Source organism: Hyperolius riggenbachi, chromosome 11 (assembly GCF_040937935.1).
Source record: "Hyperolius riggenbachi isolate aHypRig1 chromosome 11, aHypRig1.pri, whole genome shotgun sequence".
Lineage (NCBI taxonomy): Eukaryota > Metazoa > Chordata > Amphibia > Anura > Hyperoliidae > Hyperolius > Hyperolius riggenbachi.
The window spans coordinates 121,836,533-121,856,736 of NC_090656.1; the positions used below are offsets into that span (position 1 = coordinate 121,836,533).

At 42.7% G+C, this 20,204-nt stretch overlaps 1 protein-coding gene across 1 annotated transcript in view; it reads right to left on the reverse strand.

Annotated features, from left to right (window-relative positions):
• LOC137537707 (mucin-5AC-like) overlaps positions 1-20,204 on the reverse strand; it is a 535,576-nt gene that overhangs the window by 287,331 nt on the left and 228,041 nt on the right. The window contains exons 16-17 of the mRNA XM_068259643.1: positions 5,246-5,372; positions 683-938 (exon numbers count right to left, since the gene is read on the reverse strand). Of these exons, the coding sequence (XP_068115744.1) occupies positions 683-938; positions 5,246-5,372 (383 nt within the window). The remainder of the gene's footprint in view (positions 1-682; positions 939-5,245; positions 5,373-20,204) is intronic.

Below are 20,204 nucleotides of genomic sequence, written 5' to 3' on the forward strand. Positions count from 1 at the left end.
GGTCAGGGGAAAATGAGTTGAACTTACCTGGGGCTTCTAACGATCCCCCGCAGACATTCTGTGTTGGCGCAGCCACTCCCCAATGCTCCGGCCCCGCCTCCGGTTCACTTCTGGAATTTCAGACTTTAAAGTCTGAAAACCACTGCGCCTGCTTTGCCGTGTCCTCGATCCCGCTGATGTCATCAAGAGCGCACAGCGCAGGCCCAGTATGGTCTGTGTCTGCGCAGTACACTCCTGGTGACATCAGCGGGAGCAAGGACACGGCAACGCAGGCGCAGTGGTTTTCTGACTTTAAAGTCAGAAACTCCAGAAGTGAACCGGGGGCGGGGCCGGAGCATCGGTGAGTGGCTGCGCCAACACAGAATGTCTGCGGGGGACCATTAGAAGCCCCGGGTAAGTTCAGCTCATTTTCCCCCGACCCCCCTACAGTATCCCTTTAACTTTGCTGTACACACTTATATTTGAGTAATAATTAAATTCCAGTTTAAGAGGGTCAAATATTGGGGTCGACTTATACATGAGGTCGACTTGTATCCGAGTATATACAGTATATATATATATATATATATATATATATATATATATATATATATATATATATATATGTATATTGGTAATATACGGCTGTGATTAACTAAAATTAAAAACATAAAGTAGCATATACGCGGACGGCTTACATTACCATATTAATCGACCCACGTGTAGAAGTTCATTGACAGCGACAGGAAATCCTTTGTAATAGCAAGGGCAGTCAGGCTCCAGCACACATACTCCCCTGTCATCTAGATAGGTTCCCTGAGGGCAGACACAGCCATCAACTGTATAGAATGTTAAGTTACAGTTACGGTCTGGCTCAGACAGTGAGCGACAGGTGGGAATGCAGGTGGTCACATTATAACTGTAGACAAAGCTTGGAGGACAGTGCTTCAAGAAGTTACCTAGAATAAAAAAAATCAGGTCATGCCATATACGTGTAGAATAATCAATATTAAATATAGTATTTTACTTTTCATTAGAGGAGTATTTCATATTACTTTATTCAATCAGCTATAGTATCAATCTGTTGACTGTCATGAAAAAGTCAAACAAGGCAGCATATTGTAGTAAATCATGACAGAGACCTCACCAACCACTAGTAGGCACATACCATCAGCAACGTGCTGAGGACAGGTTCTCCTATCCAATCCTGACATCTTCATTTTTCAAACATTTCACTCTAGACTCTAAATAACTACACACCCTAGTTACACTTGATGGTGTGGCACTGGCAGTGGGAATATATTGTTATCTGGCAGCTGATGAGTTATGCTTAGTACATTTGGACAGTACTTGAGCAAAGATGACTTGACTAAGCTTGTGTTCTAGACCAGCTTATCCATCTGTCTACTGCTTATACTGATTTTCTGTCTCGTTTATACCTATCTGCTGCCTATAGGTTATCATTTTTATAGACAATTGTTTGTGTCCCCCATGCCGGGAACATCCAAAGTGGATGAACTCAAGTGTGTCTAGGTTGAATACTGATAATTGCTAGTTGTGGAGGTGCCACATATCTTAATGATGTTGCGGTTTGGCTTGGGGTAAAAGTGAAATTAGGGTAAACCCTTGTGTGCAAATCTGGGTAGTAATAAGAGCGATTGCCACTTTCCACTATCCCTTAATTTCCACAGGAGTTTTAGTGGGTAGAATGGTGGAAATTCAGGCTTTAGGAGAATCTGCATAACAGACTATGACGGAGGTGCCGTGTTCAGTTTTGAATTCACTATTACTTAACACTTCAAATTTGTGTCTTTGATTCATCATCCTTATTGTTTTAGATAAAGAAGCAATGAAATGAGCCACCTGTCTCCATCTCCAGAAATCCATGGAGTATTCTCCTCATTCCTGGTGCCAAATGTCCAAGACAACTAGTGAGTCATTTCGCACCACTTGATGTAATCATATTTGAGAGTCTACTGAACAGGTTACGAAGTTCTTCCCCTCTAAACCAGGAATATGGCATTTGGGTAATTGAGAGAAGTGATGTATGTACTAAGCAGAACATTTTCTTCTACAATATTCCAGATTTTAAGGGTATTTTGAGAATAAAGAGATCCTAGATTTGTTGATAATCTCCAGGTTTGAGGTGCCCAAGCCAAATCTCTCAGTGGAAACCCGCACAATTTTCCCTCAATCCCTACCCATTTCTTATGGTCTCCTGACTGACTCCAATCCAAAATCCTTTGCAGGTGGGTGGCATACAAATACAGTTTCAGGTTAGGGAGTGCTAAAAATATAGAATTGTCCGTCTAGCCCTTTTCCCCTGCAAGATGTGATTAAATAAAAAAAGGTAATTGTATGGGGATAGTCTGCATAATATATATACCTTTTTAATATGTTCATTTGTTCATTTTTCATGTTCATTTTAAGAATATTAATTTTTCCTATCCATGTTATATGTGGAAAGGACCAGTCTGAACGATGTTTTTGGATCCAAGCGAGTAAGGGGAGAAAATTAATTGAGAGCAGATCGCTAGCCTTATAACACACTTGAATGCCTAGATACTTCAAAATTCTTTCTTTCAAAACAAAAGGGACCAGTTGCTTAATGTTCACCACTTTGGACGATGGAACACTAATATGCATGGGTTCTCCTTTGTGCAGCTATTTATGGGCCAGTGCACACCAAAAATCTCTAGCGTAATCGCAAACGTTAAGCAATTTTAGAAGCGATTTTTCTAAGTGTGCCTAGCGATTTTTGGAGCATTTTGGTGTAGAGATTTTTTTTATTTTTGAACAGTTTAAACTGGAAGTGAACAGCTTTGGAAAAAAAAAATAAAAACCCTTGGAAAATCGCTGTTATAGCATTTTGTTTTCGAGTGATTTGTCACTTTTCCTATACTGAACAGTGATACTGAATCAAAGACCAATGCGGTATATGCGCTCCTCCTAAACCTTAATCACAAATGATTAGAACATAAATTGATAAACGAATTGTGAACCTAAAAACTGACACGTGGATCGCCGTACAACTGGGTGGGTATGACCACCCTGAACAATAGTGAAAAACAATGAGTGCGGCGCTCTACACCTGTCAGTACAAAGTGCCAGTTCAATTCTCCAAAGATAAAACACAAGTCCTAATTTGCACAAATGTCAATGTATCGCGTGACCTCGTGGCGAGAGTGGAGACGCGTGAACGGCGGTGGTGAGGACATCCTGGAGCTTTTTACTTATATGCGCATGTTCTTAATTCTAAATGTGAGTGTATTACTACCTTTTTAACCTTTTAATAAACGGAGTTACGCTATGTTACCTCTCATTTGAGTCTAATTAAGGGAGAAGGCTGCTGATTAAGAATGAGGAGGTCTGACAAAATGCTTTAGCTGAACTGTCATGGTCAGCCATTATATCTGGTGAGCTTTGAGTTCTACTGTTTACGGATACACAGAGTGGTGGTGTTCCCTACATTTCTGGCACGGGCTAGTGCTGTTACTTTTGGTATAGGACTTTTACTGTATGGCCCCAACAGTATTACGCTATCTATTGTTTTTTCATCTGAGCTATTATTAGGAGGAAGAGGTTGGACACGAGGGGCCATATCTACTGTATAACGTGATCTTTGCTGACTATAACTAATCAGCCTACCAATCTGGTGAGAGTGATACCTATCAATGTGTTAACTGCATGTTAATGTTGAAGCGGAAAAGAGGACTTTGGAAAATTCATTCACTGTCATAGGGCAGTGATACATGGACATTTGTGCAAATTAGGACTTGTTGTAACGATCGGTGAAGCACAGAGAGGATCTGATTACCGGTGATCTGCAGTATCACTGGGAATACAGATATATACCAGATTATAAGTGATCTGCAGTATCACCGATAATCCGATATACCAGCTAACCTCTGTTCACCTGAGTAGAGTGTAGTGTTAGGTGCAACAATAACACTTAGAGGACTAGGCCTCAGCGCAGTAAGGAGTACTGCACGGATTCCTTCCGAAGACCTGAACTCTCCAAGGCGGGAGGAGTCAGGTCGAGAGTAGGAAGGATTGTCTGAAAGTGACACTCAGGAGGAAGTGTCACTAACAGGACTGGGAACCGCCTCCAATAGTAAGGTCGGTTCTCGAGGTCGGACAAGCCAGGTCGTAAACACACGGACAGATAAAGTACAGATTCAGAAGGCAGAGGCGGAGTCTAGGTACAGGCAGGGTTCGGCAACAGGGTATCAGAAATATCGAGGTACAAGATCAGGAGGCAGAAGCAGAGTCTAAGGACGAGCCGGGGTTCGGCAACAGAGTATCAGAAATATCGAGGTACAAGATCAGGGTTCAGGAGGATAGTCAGGCAGGCAAAAAGTCATAACAGATAATCACAATCAAACTAGTACTTTAGCTATTTAGCTATCAACAGAATCTAGCTAAGTGTAGGATTACAGCTCCAGCTGGTCCCGGCACACTTAAGGATCTGACTACAGGTCTGAGTGCTCCCACGTATGTGTTCGCAACGCCAGACAACCAGCAACTGAACAGCTGGCAGTATATATACACAGGTATCACTCCAGCACCTCCCTAAGTGCTGGACCAATGAGGAGTGGAGCCGGGGTCAGCTGACCAGCCTGGTCAGCTGACTCATTTCTGGCCGTCATATTTTCCCTGCCTGAGTGCGCGCGCGCGCGTCACTCTAAACCTAGAGGGACTATATGTCCCAGCCACACCAGCACCGCTCTGCGGTGCCTCAGTAATGGGGCCATGCGCGCTCCGCCATGCTCTGCACGGGGACAGCCGCCTCAGACTGAGTGGAGGCGGCTGCCTCCCCGTGCTCTGCCCCGCCGTGCGCGGAAAGAGCCGCCTGCCGCTGACTCATGGCGGCGGCTCTTCCGCGCTTCTTCACACTTGTGTTTTATCTTTGGAGAATTGAACTGGCACTTTGTACTGACAGGTGTAGAGCGCCGCACACATTGTTTTTTACTAGTGATGCTGAATCGCCTCAGAGAAAAATTACATCACTCTGGTGTGATCCTTCCCATGCAAATACATTAGCCAAGCCCTTTTCAAAGTGCTAGGGTTTTTAAAAGCACTCAGAAGTGCTCTTAGTGTGCACCAACCCTATTAATCATTTTTTTTCAGCATCTTTATAAAAATAAATTAATAAAAAAAACCTTCTATTTTCCCAGGCCATGACTCATTATAATTCTGGTGGAAAATCCCTTTAAGTCACTTTTAAGAACCGCCCTGGAAAATTAGTACTACTTTTATCACTTACGGCAGATATTTTCTCTCCATCCACATATGACGACACCAGCAGCAGCACATGCCCAGGCATAGGAGGAGAGGCTAGCACACAGACAGTCCTCTGCTCTTTTACATGAGCAAGTATCAAAGAGGCATGTCTAGAAGTGGAAATGCTGGTTAATATCAAACCAGGAAAACAAATGCAAAGTACTGTAAAGTATGTTTGGCTGAAACCTTACACTGTAATCGGCATTGTATGTATGGTGTCATAAACCTGATAATTATGAAAGTACCCAAAGCTTTTACTGATTAACAATGAATAGATTAAAGAAGTAATGGTCTCAGTAAATATACAGCTCTTAAAGGGAACCTGAAGCCAGTAATATTATTTAAAATAAACACATGATGTAGCTGCAAATGAAAATTACATACTAACCTCACTGTCAGTTCCTCTCAGAAGCTCACCATATTCTTCCTACAATGATCCCTTCCAGTTCTTATAATATTTTGTCAGTGGTGGGTAGGGCTTCCTTCATGCAGTGGGCAGAGCTCATCGCGGTTGGGGCAGGGCGTTTTTTTTGCAGGCAAGGGGCCATTTTATTTTTAAATGGGGGGTGCTTGGGCACCCAGAGCCACCCCCCCCTCCTTCTGCATGTGCCTGCCTCACAATTTTGTCAACAGAGTTAGGCAAAAATAAGGATCTTCATGAGGTCAATTGCATCTAAAGTAAAGGAACACACTGGACTAGTGGGGAAATGAGTCTTGCACTAAAATCTGCTGTAGTATGAATACAAAACACACTTTAAACAGTCTTATATCTTCACTTCATCCTGACCTTTTTGAACTGTACAAAATCATTCCAAACAGAAAACCAAAAAGACCTGAAGTCACCTCCACACTGAATCATATCTCAAGACATTCAGAAATAGGTATATATGGCCTGAAAAGGTTTAGACTGATTTTGCACAATCAAAAGTGTGAGACTAGGAACACGCTAGACAGAAACGCTAGCATTAAGGATAATACTAGTATTTTTGCTGCTAAAGAAAATCTATGGGACACATTTAAAAATGCACATTGTGCGTTTGCATTGTGCATAATTTTCAAAAATACATGTAAAACGCACATAATGTATCTTTTAAAAGGAGACACAGCTGAATGAGTTTTTAAGGCCCCCTGCACACTGCATGCATTTCCGATTCCGATTTTTAATCGGTTTTTACATCCGATTCCGATTTTTAATCGTTACTGCATGCTGCGTTTTTTGATTTTCTGTTGATTGCATTCAGGGAAAATCGGAATTGGAAATGGAATCGCAAAATGGATTTGCAGTGTGCAGGGAGCCTACATGCGTTTTATGTTACTGTATTTTACTCCATTGATTAGGGAAATTATTTAAAACGCAAAACACAAGAAAATGAAAGCACAAATCACAAGAAAAGCACAACAAAAATGCAGCCAAAAAGTAAAAACGCATAGTGCAGAAATGCATGGTTTTCTGCACTGCCTAATGTGCTCCGAGCCTGAAGATACTGTAACTGAAAATCTAAATTTGCAGAATACATTTTAAAATCCAGCAACCAGAATATTCCTTTTTCTTTATTGTTTTCTCCTTCTTCTTGCTATCCTTTTTCTTCTGCTAACTTCTTTCCTTTCAATTCTCAACAGTATTTTTTTCAATCGTGTAATACTATTCTCTGAATGTTCAAAATATAAATAATAATAATAATAATAATGGCAGTATTTGTATAGCGCCTTTCTCCTGTCGGACTCAAAGCGCTTGTGAGGCAGCCACTAGAGCGCACTCAGTAGGCAGTAGCAGTGTTAAGGAGACTTGCCCAAGAAACTCCTTACTGAAATAGGTGCTGGCTTACTGAACAGGCAGAGCCGAGATTTGAACCCAGGTCTCCTGTGTCAGAGGCAGAGCCCTTAACCATTACACTATCCAGCCACAGCCACTAAATAACCTAATAATAATTATTAGTTTACAAACCAAAAAAAGTAATTTTCACTGTTTTGGCATTGAATAAGAATGACTAACCAAAATACACATTTTGACAATGTTTTTTGTCTAAAGAAATACTTTCTTTTTTTTTCAAATACTTTATTTTAGCCAACAGGTAAACAATTTGGAAATAAAGAAATACTTTCTAAACACTTTTCTATAAGATATAACTGGGTAAGATGTAGCTGAGTGAGCTTGTCAAATTTGCAAAAATAAAAATTTAACTATTGAAAAAATTGTAAAGATTTATTTTCATGAAAACGTATCTTTTGTGCAAATTCCCAACTTTGCGAAATTGTCGTCAATTACAAAAAATAGAAAGGGTATGTTCTGCCTGGACAAAATTACTGCAGAAGCGTTATTATGAACAAATTACTATAAACTACAGCAAACAATCACTGGATCATAAAACACTGTGCAAAGTTTTTATTAAAACACTTGAGGGTGGTTTCACATTGCGGTTTGCGGGAGCGGTGTGGTCCAGAGACCGCACCGCCAAAAACAAGCCTTCAGGGATTATCAGATGCTCAGAAGCGCATTGCTAAAATTTATTTCTGCGCATGAGCGATTTGTAAAACTGTGGTGTCACCATAGACCTACATGTTTTCTGTTCTGCCGCAGATCACTGCACAGTGACGTAGATATGCGATTTGCGTTAGATAGAGTGCTTCCGGCGAAGTGCACCACAGGCCAGGGCCGGGCCGAGGCATAGGCTGGAGAGGCTCCAGCCTCAGGGCGCAGTGTAGGAGGGGGCGCACAATTCATTCACCTGTCATTCCTAATTGTGTATGAAGCAGAAAGAAATAAGAAAAGGGGATACATAGCAGTGACTGCAAGCCAGATAACTAGATATTAAGGTGTTGGGGAGGTTGTGGGCCCTGTGGCACCTCTTAGTCTAATAGCAATCAGTGTGTGATGGCTGGGGTGGGAGGGATGGAGGGGCGCACTTTGGTGTTTCAGCCTTGGGTGCTGGAGGACCTTGTCTCTGCTCTGCCACAGGCAATGTGAACTACCCCATAGACTTACATTGCCCTATCGGTAGGCTGGGGTAAAATGCCGCACCATGCCAGTGTGAAAGCGCCCTTAACAAAATGCCCACACTTTTCTGTGGGAATTAGGCGCTCACACGTGTACAAAGCAATTAGTCCCAGCTTGATCCTTGCGTGTGTATGTAATCCTCAGAAAAAATATACAAAGAAAAAGAAAAAGAAAAAAACAGCATGATACAGTACAGTATATGTACAGTATATATCAGTTACACCACGTGCTCTTCACTCCGTGACTCTAGGCCCTCTTTCATCGTCAAATGCCATCACCGCACATATAGGTATCACAGTTCCTCACCTTCTTAACATGACTGCAAAGCCACAGACAAAAATAACATTTTCAATATCTACCATCACTCCAATCTTAAATGTTTCTCCACCTCAGTGTAAATAATGGCCTCTCTTCTCCTCTGTTGTCCATTTGATAAGACAATAGATTGGCCAGCTGCCATTCCAAGGTGACTTAGGATACAGGCATTGGACAGCGCATAAGCGCTGAGGATGGGTCTTTGAGGAAGCACCCAGATGGCGCATGAGAGGGATTATAGACAATACAAGGGATGGGAGTAATGGCCAGTGTGGTTAAAGCCGAGGTGGGCAAATTACAGCCTGCGGGCCACATCCAGCCCATTTGCCCATTTCATCTGGCACGCCCATGCAACGCCGGATGATGTGTTCCCCCAGAAGGTGAACAGTCTTGCAGGATCTAATAGGCATCATGTTCAATTCAAGGAAGAAAAACAGCGTGTGTGTGTGGCACAACCCTTATAGCTCAACTAGAGTGACAGATGACCTCAGGCTTCGTAACCATCCAGTGCCCTGTTTGTATGCCACTTGCTGCTGTCAAAAAGTGCCACCCTGGCGTGTGCACTGCTCTGTATCAGAAGAAAATCATCACAGCATATTGTACGAGAGAAAAAGGATGAGCGTGCACCTTCCGTCCAAATACGTGGTTTATTGGCACAGTGGACTAGCATGTAGTATTGCAAGCGACTAAATAAGGCATACAGAAATGTGCTGGTGATAACTGCATAATCAGCATACTCTTACGTGTCCCGAGTCGTCAGGGAAACTGGTGCTGGAGGTGGGTGCTAGGTGATGAGCGGTGGAGCGACGGCCGTTTCGCGTCTGTACGACGCTTGGTCACGCGAACCACTGTAAACACGGAAGCGGACGCCATGGATTATAGCGGAGACTTACTCCGCCCCTTCCGCTGACGTCACTTCCTAGAGACTAACCTGTGGAGCGCAAGCCCAACGCGATGCGCCATGATGACGGAAGTAATCCGTCATAGAGTACGTTAAAAAGCGTACCTCATTGGAAAGAGCCTTAAAGAAAAAAGTCATTACTTTTAAAAGAAACGCCCACCATATTAAATATTAATGCGGGAGTTAACTCTCAGATAAAAGCGAGGAATAAAAGGCGAGACCAATCAAGGCATACCACATAAGCCCCGCACTCCACAGGATGTGCAAAAAGTGTCTTAAAGTGACAGTGCAAATTAAAAAACTAGTTGCTGGGGAAAGCTGAGCTAATGGACAAAATTTACAAGGCATAAACTAAGGCACATGGCTAGAGGAGGTAGAAGAATATTAACTCAGATGTCACAACAAGAAGATTGTTATTACAATCAGCTTGATCCAATTGGGAAACATCAACGTAATAATAAATAGGTAAATCCCAGATAAGTATACGTATAAAACTAATCTAACCCTCTATTGTGTCTAAGCAAGAGGTATATATCTAGCGTCCTCTTATTAGGGAGCTATAAAACCTAGGGGGAATGACAAATTCATACACCTACTCAAATAAGAGAACCCCCTAGGAGATATATCTAAGGGTTATAAATTACCCACGTCCATGCACCAGTTACGCCAAGAGAACTTTTACAACATCAAATCAATTCAAGTACTATAATATATATACACATATAGCCAAGTATGATATCCAAAGGATGTAAAGTGTCAAGGGTCGAGCATACAAGATAGCTCTATCCTATCATTAAGACCTAATGGGCCCATAGCTTCAGTTTTCAGAATAATTTTGGTTTCCTTTCTTAATAGGAGTTTCTCTCTATCTCCTCCCCTTCGGGGGATATCTTGTTTTTCCAAACCTGCAAAGCGAATGACTGAGCCATCCCCATCATGGGTTTCCCTGATGTGGGTTATGAAACGTGTGCAGCCTTTACCAGACTTAATTGATACAATATGCTCCCCTACCCTTGTTTTCATGGGACGGGTTGTCTGCCCAACATAAAAGAAATCACATGGACATAACATTACATACACTACAAATTTGGTCTGACATGTAAAAAAATCTTTCACTCTAAGCCTCTCTTTACCCAATCGGATACATTTGTTTTGATCAATATTGTTACATAAATGGCAATGTCCACATCTAAAATTACCCACTGGGAGAGAGGCACTTAACCAGTCTTTAGTTTTGGGGGTCACAAATTCACTGCTCGTCAATATATTCCCTAATGTGGGTGCTCTTCTGAAAGCTACTCGTGGAGGAACCTTTGAGATGGAGTCCAAGTCCGAATCTCTAGTGATCATCGACCAATTGGAATATATGGTTTTTCTAATTTGTTCTGACATGGAGGAGAACTCAAACGTAAATGTGGTTCTATTCTTTTGATCTTTCTCACTCCTTTTGGGAGCAAGCAACGCCTCTCTCTCCTGTTTCTGGGCCCTATCCTTGGCTTTCTTCAAAATTCTCTCATCATACCCTCTTCGTTTAAATCTTGAGGTAAGATCATTTGCCTGGATATCAAAATCATTATCCCTACTGTTGTTCCTCCTTAAACGTAAATATTGGCCATAAGGAATGGCTTCAATCACGTGTCCAGGATGAAAACTATGTGCGTGGAGAACTGAATTGGTGGCAGTGGTCTTTCTGTAGCCTTTGCTAATCAATATGTTGTTCTCCACCACTAGTTTAACATCAAGGAAAGTGATCTCTTTTTCACTTAGCTCTGAAGTAAATTGCATATTTACCATATTGTTATTCAAATATTGCATGAAAGAATCAAATTGACCATTTGTTCCCGACCACACCACCAGGACATCGTCCACATACCTCGACCAATGTCTGACATGCCCCCGGAAAGGGTTGTTATCCGAGAGCACGGCAGACTCCTCCCACGCCCCCAAAAAGAGGTTCGCATAGGAGCACGCCACCGGGGTCCCCATCGCCGTCCCCGAAATCTGTTGATACCACCTACGGTCAAACAAAAAAGCATTATTGATCAAGACGAATTCCAAACATTTTAAAATGAATTCAATATACTCTGCATCTTTGTTGGTGCGAGACAAGTAATGTCTGACCGCCGCGATACCCAGATGATGGGGGATACGGCTGTACAGACTAACCACATCGATCGTGGCCAGTCTGTCACCAGGGACCCAGGTGGTGCGCTCCACTAACTGCAAAACCTCCAGGGTGTCCCTTAAATGTGAGGGGACCCCTTGCAAAAGGGGGCGCAGGAGGTGGTCGAGGTATCTGGACAGTCTCTCAGTGAGAGACCCACAACCCGACACTATTGGCCGTCCCGGGGGTGCGGTCAGGGACTTGTGGAGTTTAGGGATGTGATACCACACAGGCCGGCGAGGGAAGAGTGGCAACAGATCATTGGCCAATTTTTTGGGGAGAAAGCCTTTTTCAACACCCTCACGTAACAACGTGCGTAGTTTGTTCTGATAGCGAGACGTGGGGTCGGACAGCAATGGGAGATAAATTTCTTCATCGCCCAGCTGTCTCAGCGCCTCATCCCGATATTGGGCCACCGACATGACTACAAGGTTGCCTCCCTTGTCCGCCTTTCTCAAAACTATTTCTCGATTATTTTTTAACCACATCAGAGCTTTCCACTCTTCTCTCGTTAAGTTCGACTCCACCTCCCTATAGACTTCTGCCTTAACATCTCTTAGGGTATTTTCAAAAAAGCGTTCAAGGGTAGAGCCCGAGGTGGTAGGGAAAGATTGGATAGATTTACATGCTCTGAAAGATCCAACATCTCCCAGTTTGAGTTCTTTTTCTTCTGTTGTAGATTGTTCTAAAGTAGCATTAGATTCTTCCTCTAAATCCAATAATATCTGCAGGATCTCCTCATCCGTGGGATTCGACCGAATCTGTGGGAAAAAACCCAAGATACCGGTGTCCTTATCCCCAGTCATTTGAGGGATATTACAGAAATTCACACCTGGGTTAATCTCAGCCCCCTCAACGAGTGTCTGCACCGGGTTGACCTCACCACAGTGAGTGACACTTGCTATCCTAGGGGATTTAATGAACTTACTATGATCAAGATTGGCAAATTTGTGTGCAATCACCAATTTGCGCACTGATTTGAAGAGGTCTATGGTGAAAGAAACAAAGTCAAACTCCCTTGTAGGGCAAAAATTAAGTCCTTTCTTCAATAACGTGTTACATTCCAAGGGGATGTCAATTCCTGAAATGTTAATAATTTGAAGATTATCCTCCTCGGGGACTTCGCCACTCAAGGGTTTGAGGTGTACCTCTTTGGCTGTAATTATTGCATTGTTTTCCGCTTCATTACTGGTTTCGTTACACTGGAACCGTCCCAACTGACTGCTTTGAGTCTTTTTGCTAGATTTTCTTCTTCCTCCTCGTCGGACTCTCCCCCTAAAGGGGCTGACCCCCCTGCACATTCCTGCAATTGGGTTGAATCTTTTTTAGGGAACTGTTCTCCTTCTTTCCTTGCTTTGGCTTTGTTATTTAAGTATTTTTTTGAATTTCGTTTATACTGTGGAATTTTGTTGCCTTTTTTATCGTGGTCACTATCTGACCCTGAGTCTGTGGTCCAGTAACCCTTGCCTTTTGGATTTCGCCTTGCTGGTATAGGGGGTCCCCAATTGAAGATTTTATTACTATCAAAATCTTCCTTATCTCTAAAGAACTTTCTTAGTTTTCTCGTTTTAATTTCGTCTTGTATCTTTAATATCTTGGTTTCTATCTTGGTACTGACTAATTGATATCTCTCTGGTGTTACTGATACTTTAAAGTTGTTTTTTGTATCTTGTAATTCGTCTGATATCTTGTTATATTCCTTGATTGTTCGTGCCAATACAATCTCTTGTAGTCTTTTTACGTAATCAAGATGGGCTGTAGTCCAATCTTCCACAAACTCGGGATCTTCTCTATATTCTGATGGTTCTTTATAGGATCTAAAACCTCTAGCCACTATGCCTTCTCTTTTATATCTTTTTAGAGTGGCCACTGTCCAGAACAATTTGGTTTCTTGTTCGCTCAGTTTCCCCAGTCTCTGTTCTAACACCTTAGCACCCACCTCTTTATTTGCCTGTGTCGATTCCGCAGTGTTGGAAAAAAAGTTATTTAAATCTTCTCTTCCTTCTGCTACTTTTTCACTCACTATATTACACAGATCTAAATCAATTTCAAATTCATCACTTGGTAATTCTTCATTTGTAATAGCATCTTGCTCTTTGCCATTTGCTGTCATTGTGGGGTGCTCAACACACTAACAAGAAGGAAAACGTATACACATGCAAGTTCAATTCAAGGAAGAAAAACAGCGTGTGGGTGTGGCACAACCCTTATAGCTCAACTAGAGTGACAGATGACCTCAGGCTTCGTAACCATCCAGTGCCCTGTTTGTATGCCGCTTGCTGCTGTCAAAAAGTGCCACCCTGGCGTGTGCACTGCTCTGTATCAGAAGAAAATCATCACAGCATATTGTACGAGAGAAAAAGGATGAGCGTGCACCTTCCGTCCAAATACGTGGTTTATTGGCACAGTGGACTAGCATGTAGTATTGCAAGCGACTAAATAAGGCATACAGAAATGTGCTGGTGATAACTGCATAATCAGCATACTCTTACGTGTCCCGAGTCGTCAGGGAAACTGGTGCTGGAGGTGGGTGCTAGGTGATGAGCGGTGGAGCGACGGCCGTTTCGCGTCTGTACGACGCTTGGTCACGCGAACCACTGTAAACACGGAAGCGGATGCCATGGATTATAGCGGAGACTTACTCCGCCCCTTCCGCTGACGTCACTTCCTAGAGACTAACCTGTGGAGCGCAAGCCCAACGCGATGCGCCATGATGACGGAAGTAATCCGTCATAGAGTACGTTAAAAAGCGTACCTCATTGGAAAGAGCCTTAAAGAAAAAAGTCATTACTTTTAAAAGAAACGCCCACCATATTAAATATTAATGCGGGAGTTAACTCTCAGATAAAAGCGAGGAATAAAAGACGAGACCAATCAAGGCATACCACATAAGCCCCGCACTCCACAGGATGTGCAAAAAGTGTCTTAAAGTGACAGTGCAAATTAAAAAACTAGTTGCTGGGGAAAGCTGAGCTAATGGACAAAATTTACAAGGCATAAACTAAGGCACATGGCTAGAGGAGGTAGAAGAATATTAACTCAGATGTCACAACAAGAAGATTGTTATTACAATCAGCTTGATCCAATCTTCAATTAATAAAATTAATAATAAAATCTTCAATTGGGGACCCCCTATACCAGCAAGGCGAAATCCAAAAGGCAAGGGTTACTGGACCACAGACTCAGGGTCAGATAGTGACCACGATAAAAAAGGCAACAAAATTCCACAGTATAAACGAAATTCAAAAAAATACTTAAATAACAAAGCCAAAGCAAGGAAAGAAGGAGAACAGTTCCCTAAAAAAGATTCAACCCAATTGCAGGAATGTGCAGGGGGGTCAGCCCCTTTAGGGGGAGAGTCCGACGAGGAGGAAGAAGAAAATCTAGCAAAAGACTCAAAGCAGTCAGTTGGGACGGTTCCAGTGTAACGAAACCAGTAATGAAGCGGAAAACAATGCAATAATTACAGCCAAAGAGGTACACCTCAAACCCTTGAGTGGCGAAGTCCCCGAGGAGGATAATCTTCATATTATTAACATTTCAGGAATTGACATCCCCTTGGAATGTAACACGTTATTGAAGAAAGGACTTAATTTTTGCCCTACAAGGGAGTTTGACTTTGTTTCTTTCACCATAGACCTCTTCAAATCAGTGCGCAAATTGGTGATTGCACACAAATTTGCCAATCTTGATCATAGTAAGTTCATTAAATCCCCTAGGATAGCAAGTGTCACTCACTGTGGTGAGGTCAACCCGGTGCAGACACTCGTTGAGGGGGCTGAGATTAACCCAGGTGTGAATTTCTGTAATATCCCTCAAATGACTGGGGATAAGGACACCGGTATCTTGGGTTTTTTCCCACAGATTCGGTCGAATCCCACGGATGAGGAGATCCTGCAGATATTATTGGATTTAGAGGAAGAATCTAATGCTACTTTAGAACAATCTACAACAGAAGAAAAAGAACTCAAACTGGGAGATGTTGGATCTTTCAGAGCATGTAAATCTATCCAATCTTTCCCTACCACCTCGGGCTCTACCCTTGAACGCTTTTTTGAAAATACCCTAAGAGATGTTAAGGCAGAAGTCTATAGGGAGGTGGAGTCGAACTTAACGAGAGAAGAGTGGAAAGCTCTGATGTGGTTAAAAAATAATCGAGAAATAGTTTTGAGAAAGGCGGACAAGGGAGGCAACCTTGTAGTCATGTCGGTGGCCCAATATCGGGATGAGGCGCTGAGACAGCTGGGCGATGAAGAAATTTATCTCCCATTGCTGTCCGACCCCACGTCTCGCTATCAGAACAAACTACGCACGTTGTTACGTGAGGGTGTTGAAAAAGGCTTTCTCCCCAAAAAATTGGCCAATGATCTGTTGCCACTCTTCCCTCGCCGGCCTGTGTGGTATCACATCCCTAAACTCCACAAGTCCCTGACCGCACCCCCGGGACGGCCAATAGTGTCGGGTTGTGGGTCTCTCACTGAGAGACTGTCCAGATACCTCGACCACCTCCTGCGCCCCCTTTTGCAAGGGGTCCCCTCACATTTAAGGGACACCCTGGAGGTTTTGCAGTTAGTGGAGCGCACCACCTGGGTCCCTGGTGACAGACTGGCCACGATCGATGTGGTTAGTCTGTACAGCCGTATCCCCCATCATCTGGGTATCGCGGCGGTCAGACATTACTTGTCTCGCACCAACAAAGATGCAGAGTATATTGAATTCATTTTAAAATGTTTGGAATTCGTCTTGATCAATAATGCTTTTTTGTTTGACTGTAGGTGGTATCAACAGATTTCGGGGACGGCGATGGGGACCCCGGTGGCGTGCTCCTATGCGAACCTCTTTTTGGGGGCGTGGGAGGAGTCTGCCGTGCTCTCGGATAACAACCCTTTCCGGGGGCATGTCAGACATTGGTCGAGGTATGTGGACGATGTCCTGGTGGTGTGGTCGGGAACAAATGGTCAATTTGATTCTTTCATGCAATATTTGAATAACAATATGGTAAATATGCAATTTACTTCAGAGCTAAGTGAAAAAGAGATCACTTTCCTTGATGTTAAACTAGTGGTGGAGAACAACATATTGATTAGCAAAGGCTACAGAAAGACCACTGCCACCAATTCAGTTCTCCACGCACATAGTTTTCATCCTGGACACGTGATTGAAGCCATTCCTTATGGCCAATATTTACGTTTAAGGAGGAACAACAGTAGGGATAATGATTTTGATATCCAGGCAAATGATCTTACCTCAAGATTTAAACGAAGAGGGTATGATGAGAGAATTTTGAAGAAAGCCAAGGATAGGGCCCAGAAACAGGAGAGAGAGGCGTTGCTTGCTCCCAAAAGGAGTGAGAAAGATCAAAAGAATAGAACCACATTTACGTTTGAGTTCTCCTCCATGTCAGAACAAATTAGAAAAACCATATATTCCAATTGGTCGATGATCACTAGAGATTCGGACTTGGACTCCATCTCAAAGGTTCCTCCACGAGTAGCTTTCAGAAGAGCACCCACATTAGGGAATATATTGACGAGCAGTGAATTTGTGACCCCCAAAACTAAAGACTGGTTAAGTGCCTCTCTCCCAGTGGGTAATTTTAGATGTGGACATTGCCATTTATGTAACAATATTGATCAAAACAAATGTATCCGATTGGGTAAAGAGAGGCTTAGAGTGAAAGATTTTTTTACATGTCAGACCAAATTTGTAGTGTATGTAATGTTATGTCCATGTGATTTCTTTTATGTTGGGCAGACAACCCGTCCCATGAAAACAAGGGTAGGGGAGCATATTGTATCAATTAAGTCTGGTAAAGGCTGCACACGTTTCATAACCCACACGAGGGAAACCCATGATGGGGATGGCTCAGTCATTCGCTTTGCAGGTTTGGAAAAACAAGATATCCCCCGAAGGGGAGGAGATAGAGAGAAACTCCTATTAAGAAAGGAAACCAAAATTATTCTGAAAACTGAAGCTATGGGCCCATTAGGTCTTAATGATAGGATAGAGCTATCTTGTATGCTCGACCCTTGACACTTTACATCCTTTGGATATCATACTTGGCTATATGTGTATATATATTATAGTACTTGAATTGATTTGATGTTGTAAAAGTTCTCTTGGCGTAACTGGTGCATGGACGTGGGTAATTTATAACCCTTAGATATATCTCCTAGGGGGTTCTCTTATTTGAGTAGGTGTATGAATTTGTCATTCCCCCTAGGTTTTATAGCTCCCTAATAAGAGGACGCTAGATATATACCTCTTGCTTAGACACAATAGAGGGTTAGATTAGTTTTATACGTATACTTATCTGGGATTTACCTATTTATTATTACGTTGATGTTTCCCAATTGGATCAAGCTGATTGTAATAACAATCTTCTTGTTGTGACATCTGAGTTAATATTCTTCTACCTCCTCTAGCCATGTGCCTTAGTTTATGCCTTGTAAATTTTGTCCATTAGCTCAGCTTTCCCAAGCAACTAGTTTTTTAATTTGCACTGTCACTTTAAGACACTTTTTGCACATCCTGTGGAGTGCGGGGCTTATGTGGTATGCCTTGATTGGTCTCGCCTTTTATTCCTCGCTTTTATCTGAGAGTTAACTCCCGCATTAATATTTAATATGGTGGGCGTTTCTTTTAAAAGTAATGACTTTTTTCTTTAAGGCTATTTCCAATGAGGTACGCTTTTTAACGTACTCTATGACGGATTACTTCCATCATCATGGCGCATCGCGTTGGGCTTGCGCTCCACAGGTTAGTCTCTAGGAAGTGACGTCAGCGGAAGGGGCGGAGTAAGTCTCCGCTATAATCCATGGCGTCCGCTTCCGTGTTTACAGTGGTTCGCGTGACCAAGCGTCGTACAGACGCGAAACGGCCGTCGCTCCACCGCTCATCACCTAGCACCCACCTCCAGCACCAGTTTCCCTGACGACTCGGGACACGTAAGAGTATGCTGATTATGCAGTTATCACCAGCACATTTCTGTATGCCTTATTTAGTCGCTTGCAATACTACATGCTAGTCCACTGTGCCAATAAACCACGTATTTGGACGGAAGGTGCACGCTCATCCTTTTTCTCTCGTACAATATGCTCTAATAGGCATCATGCCAGTTCACCGGCTGCAGCCCGCAGCTCAACTTCAGCCTGCATGAGTCTGTGGGTTCCGGCAGGCAGAGCTGGGCAACTGGAAAATGGTGTCTGAAGCCCTGCACTGCCTATCACGTGGGAGTCTTGCAGACAAACTTGCAGCACAGAAGATTATTGGAGAGCCTAACTGAAGGTCTGGAGAGGAGTCAGTAGAGTAAATGTGTTTTCTTGACAGGCGCACCACTAGCACCAGTGCTAATAGGGTACACTAAAAGAAGGGCAAGAAACATAAGAGAGGAACCCTGCCTTTGTGCATTTTTCTGGTGAATTGCTGCCTCATTATCTGTATTTTCTGGAAAATGGCTACGCCATTGTGTATTTTCTAGTGAAACACTGCTGCATTATCTGTATTTGGTGAAATGCTGCCGCATTATCTGTATTTTTTGGGAAAAGGCTAGAAACGCTGCCCTGCTTTCTGTATTTTCAAGGGAAAGGCTGCCACATTACGCATATTTTCTAGAGAAACGCTGCTGCATTATGTGTATTTTCTGGTGAAACACTGCAGCATTATGTGTATTTTCTGGTGAAATGCTGCTGCATTACAAGACAGATAACATTTTGTCTTTTCTCCTGACAACAGAGCTGCAGCCACGAGGACACGCTCTATAGGCAGGAGCAGTGTTAGGAAGACTTGCCTAAGGTCTCCTACATAATAGGTGCTGGCGTACTGAACTGGCAGAGCTAAGATTCGAACCCTTGTCTCATGTGTCAGAGGCAGCCACCTATGTTTATTTTCTGATGAAATGCTGCCGTATTAAGTGCATTTTCGAGTAAAACATCTCTGCATTATCTGTATTTTCTGGGGAAAGGCTGTGCCATTATATGTATTTTCTGGTGAAACACTGCACCATTGTGTGTATTTTATGGGGAAACTGTACCATTATGTGTATTTTCTGGGGAAATGCTGCACCATTATGTGTATTTTCTGGGGTCTTCCTATGTTTTGGGAGAAAACTTGGGCCAACTGTCTTTGTGTTACACTGTTACATTACGGTTAGCTTCGCCCACACCCTGCCATGGCCACACCCATTTTTTTCTGAGGATACCATACACAATTATGGATCAAGCTGGGACTAATTGCTTTGACACATTTGAGTGCAGAATCCTGCAGAAAAAGTCTGGATTCATTGCACTTCTATGTTTTGCTAGCCTGGTTGGAGTAATCTAAAAGCGCACTTTTCATTGGTTTAGACTTTAACAAAATGGTTTGATTACATAGTTTCCGTTCTGGCATATATCCTCAGTAAAATAATAACAATAATGATGATCTAAAGACATGGTAGCTTTGTGCTGATGTGTACACAAAGTTGATGACCTAGCTGGTGAAAAGAAAATTGTTTTGTTTTTTTCAGAAAAATTAGATTAAAATTAACGTTATAACATGTGAATTACGGTATATATGTATATTGATTT